We start from the raw sequence: 4604 nt of genomic DNA, 5'->3' as shown, positions 1-4604 counted from the left end.
AGCGACTCTCTGGGAAGTTCCTTGGCTGACAGACACGGCTTGGCTTTCACCTGTCAGAGGACAGCGACATTGCAAGCTACCCATAATTATGTATCCAAAAGATCGGTTATTCAGGTCTCTATAGCTACTCATGAATTGTCGCGGCCACGCTAAGCTACGCTGTTGATTTTTCAGTCTATCTGTTCCATGATGTTGACTGCATCAAAACTTCTGAACACCTTTCTCTACAACATGCATTTTCAAGTATGGCATATGACATACAACATGATACATCCGCACAGCCAGGAGTATATCAGTGGTACAATGGTTGTGAGCTTCGAGTTGGATGAGACGGGATGAGAGAAAATACAACGGACAACAGCGGACGGACCGGTGGTTCAACACGCCTCACACAACAACATACTGACGCGTTAGCTCAGTGGACTGCAGCTCAATAGAAGTGGCGGCCGTAGAAGGACTGGGCAAGGTGGGCCGAGTTGAAGCCGTACGAGAAGCCGGCCGGGGCAGCGGCACGGAAGGCAGGCACGCTGTAGGCGGCGTAGCCGGCCGGGTAGCCGTAGCTGGCGTACGCCAGAGGGTAGTCGGCATCGGGCGCGGCGGCGGCGGCGGCAGCGGCCGCGTTGTACAGACGGGCGTGCTCAGCCTTGGCGGCGGCCACCTCGGGGGTGTCGCTGACGGGCAGAGGAGCGTTGCGCTTCTTGCGGGAGTCAGGGGCAGCCTCGGCGGCGGCGGCAGCCTCGGCGTACAGCTTGCGGAACTCAGCCTTGGCGGCCTTCACATCAGCCGTGTCCTCGACGGGAGCAGGTCCCACCAGGGTGTTGACGGGCGCCTTCAGGTCGGCGATGGGAGCCACCGGCAGGTTGGTGCCCTGCACACGGAAGCCGGCCGCGTCCGCCACGTAGTTGACCGTCTGGGTCAGGCCGTTGGCGTCCACGTAGCTGTAGGAGCCGACGGTGCCGCCGTAGGCGTTCTTGCTCTCCGACTTGGTGCTCAGGCCGTCGGCGTAGCCGTAGCTGTAGCCTCCAATCTCGTTCTGGGCGTGGTACTGAGAGCTGACGGCGGCCGGGGCGGCGTAGGTGTTGTAGTGGCCAGCGTAGGCGGCGTAGGGGGCGGCAGCGTAAGTGGTGATGGGAGCAGCAGAGTATGCGGCGTAGGGGGCAGCACGGTAGGTGGAGTAGGGGGTAGCAAAGTTGTTCCAGTATCCGGCGGCGTACGGGTATCCCGAGTAGCCCAGCCCGCTGTAGGGCAGGGCGTACTGGGCAGCCGCAACGGCCAGGACAGCGGACACTACCACCTGAAAAAGACGAATGATGTTTTAGGGCTGTCTCACCATTGGGTGTTTTGTCACCGCCTCAGTTAATCGTTCATGATTTATATAAGTCAATATCAGCTAACATTCGGATGAAAGTACCGTCAACCACGTAGATGAAACGCCTGTTTTTCTAACAATTTATCTGTTGTTATTAAAAAATAGTTAATATTTCACAAACTACGGGTGAGTTGTCATGAGGAGGATTCAAGCGAACACTGATGTATGTTATCACTAGCGGAGCTTTTTTATCTCAACCATGTTTCCACTATAAAAATGAATTATTGTTTCAAATGCTCTGGACTTGTACCCCGTTGTATATTGAAGGCTACCAATTATCAGGCGAAAGCTTAAAAATCCAGGGAACTTTGAAGAGATATAACCGGTACCCAATGTTACAACAAGGAGTGAGAGTGCAATGGATTAAGATTTTAGGATATTCTACGTGGCAAAATATGTTGAATGACAACGTATTTTTCGAGTCAAGCTGAGCTTCTGGAAAGCTGGTTCAAGTCGCGGCTATGTCTAAGTTGTGAAATAGACCAAAGGTGCAACGCTTTGTTAGCACGGGTTAGTGGAGCACTCACCAGGACTTTCATGGCTGAACTCGCTGGTGTCTGTGATGCCTGTGGTCCGGTGCCGGCCAGCTTTATACCGGCTGGAGCCGGTGCTGTCTCTGTGGAGCCACGCCCATGCCGACGGTGACGCTCGCACACCACTGGGGGAGGTGTAGCCGGGTCGGCCTCGGTAGCCGGCAGTGACCCGCGGCCACCCGGCCACGCAAGGTCGGAGAGGGACCCGCTCAGTCTTTCAAAGGGCCTGTGGATGACTGCGCCATTATGCGAATCTTAATGACGTTAGTTAACGCGCGCTCGGGTGGGGCGGGGTCAAATTCACCCTGGAAGGTTTTCTTAAACGGTCTCCGAACAGCGCGGCGTAGCCGCGCCAAATTTTGCATAGCTTTAAACAATTGAATAGCGTATCGCTTGTTATCAAAAATTGATATGTATTTTGTAAAGTCGCTGACCAATGGCAGGTAAGTCAGGCCATGGTTTGAGCGAAGGCAATTTCTAGGGAATCTTTCAATCTGATCCCACAAAGGAGAGTTAAACGAAGCCAAACCTATCTGAGATGCTTCCTTAGGGAACACCACAATTGAATGAGCAAATTACATTGACCTGAGGTCAGGTATAAAGCTAAAACGAAGGTCAAAACCAACCCGTTTTATTACTCTAGGGCTTGCTGTATAGGATAGTTTCTGGTGCTAATTTCGAGTTTATTGATAGCAAGAACGGCATTCTGCATCTTCCATGGACTTCTGCAACATAACCATGGACTTCTGCAACATACTGCCTAGCGTAATCTTTGTCGCATAGTCAAATGCAAAACTCAAAGCAATATCGTATGATTTTCGTCACCTTGAATTTGAAAAGGTCTAACGAGGTCACTGACCTTAAATGACAACGCGACCTTTTGCTTAGAAACGGTTATCTACGTTATGGAGGCACTTTGAAGACCGGCCTGGAACTTTGTTCTATGCCGTTACCCAAGAACAGGTGACCAGGAGTGCCCCTCCCCCAATGCCAGCGACGCAGTAAACCGTACGTTAACACCAGAAAACATAAAATCAAGTCGCGGCACGCCCAGCTAGGAAGATGAAACAAACGCAAAGAAGCAGGCGAAGAGGTGGTGCAGACCCGAAGGAATTGTATTATGTAATAGACAGGGAGAAATCAAAGATGAGAAGGCCTAAAGAAGTCATTAGCCAAAGTCAGCTAATGACAGCCCGCTAGAACCGCCCAATAAGCTACAACCACTCAATTCACCGTGCCAGTAAGGGTTATACGGTCACACAAGTTGGGGGGGGGGGGGGGGTGGTAATTACCTGATCATTTTCGTGCTGGGTTTTGAGCTGGATGTACAGGGAGTCCACCCAGTCAAGCAGAGCTTGTTGCTGGGAGAACTCCCGGAGCCAGCGCCGTGAAGTTAGGTATATGTGCATGACTTTAACTATATCAGAAATTGATTATAAAACATGAAGGAGGTCAAATATGAAGTGCGTTGGATGTGCAGTGCAAAGGATTGCAATGTCTTCAAATATGTTGGTTACGTTAATATGTATTCGATGATGTTCTTAACAATGGTTCTTGATACAGAAACATCAGTTATTCTTGGAAAATGTGAAACCATAATGTCGTTCCACGGCTTAGGGCCAAGCGCAGACGCTGTAAATAGTCTATTATTACGATTAGAGAAAGGTTGGTCTAAATGTTTTGCTCGCCTCATATCCATGTCATTTGATTCGCAGAGCTTGTAAATTAAATCGAATGATGCACGGAGCTGTGAAGTTACAAATTTGTGCATCACAATCAACATTTGGGATTTAGCAATATCCGATAGTCTCAAAATTCTGCATCGTTTAAAGACTGGCTGTGAGCTTTGTGGAGGACGCACATTTGCTAATAAGACGCACAGCCTTTTTCGAAAAATTACTAACCGACCTAGTTGAGAAGCATAATTCATACCACAAATCAAGCAGCAGGGATTTAAGCAAGGAAGAATCAAAGTGTTATAGAGTAGATGTGGCGTTGTTTTATCAACAAAGTACCTAACTCTACTTATTATCCCAATATTTCTACTTACTATGCTTGCATCAAAATTAGTATGGCTTGTAAATTTAAGAGATTTGTCAATGATTACACCAAGGTATTTTTTTTCTTCAATACGTGAATTATTAATTCACACATGTAAATGTATATGCAAAGAAGTAGTGTGATGCGGTGTGAATGTTTTTGATGCGTTCAGGGAAAGAAAATTAGCAGCAAACCAGAAAGTCATTAGAAGCAAAAGCGTATTGGCATTGTTTTGAAGTTCAACAATGCTTTTCCCTTGAAAATAATCGCAGTATCATCAGCGTAAGACGGACAAATCATGTTACTGCTTAATTTAGGCAAGTCATTTATGTAAATTAAGAGGAGAATTGAGCCGAGAATGGATTCTTGGGTTCCCCCATTATCACATTGTTGATTGTTGGTAGATATTCCTTATTTTTGCACACTGAGTTTGCCAGACAAATAAGAACATATTATGTTATGAGATTTTCGTCGAATACCATATTTAGGAAGTTTACCGAGAAGGTTTGTGTTTACAGTGTCAAAGGCTTTTTTCAAATCTAAATACAAACCTAACACATCTTCCCCGTTTTTAAAAGCCTTAGTGACAGTTTCCTGCAGAAGAAGAATTCGCACGTAAGTACTTTTGTTCTTCTGAAATCCGAATTGATTTTGGTAAAGCA

At 47.5% G+C, this 4604-nt stretch overlaps 1 protein-coding gene across 1 annotated transcript; it reads right to left on the bottom strand.

Moving 5' to 3' along the window:
* Nucleotides 1–430: 430 nt before the first annotated feature.
* Nucleotides 431–3202, bottom strand: LOC119100643 (cuticle protein 16.5-like). The gene is made up of 3 exons (XM_037223720.1): nucleotides 3195–3202; nucleotides 1047–1238; nucleotides 431–560 (listed from the first exon to the last, which is right to left on the bottom strand). Exons 1-3 carry the CDS (start codon nucleotides 3200–3202, stop codon nucleotides 431–433), a joined length of 330 nt encoding a protein of 109 aa, XP_037079615.1.
* Nucleotides 3203–4604: the final 1402 nt, after the last annotated feature.

This window comes from Pollicipes pollicipes, unplaced genomic scaffold (genome assembly GCF_011947565.3).
Source record: "Pollicipes pollicipes isolate AB1234 unplaced genomic scaffold, Ppol_2.1 Scaffold_4881;HRSCAF=5763_pilon_pilon_pilon, whole genome shotgun sequence".
Classification (NCBI taxonomy): domain Eukaryota; kingdom Metazoa; phylum Arthropoda; class Thecostraca; order Pollicipedomorpha; family Pollicipedidae; genus Pollicipes; species Pollicipes pollicipes.
Note: the sequence above shows the minus strand (reverse complement) of the source record. Positions and strands in the feature narration are given on the sequence as shown.

Excerpts from the sequence above, each read along its gene's own strand:
- LOC119100643 (XM_037223720.1), bottom strand. Across the intron at positions 561-1,046 it reads CCGGCCGCCGTCAGCTCTCA|CTACGGCTACCCGGCCGGCT; the intron begins GTACCACGCCCA and ends GGCGTACGCCAG.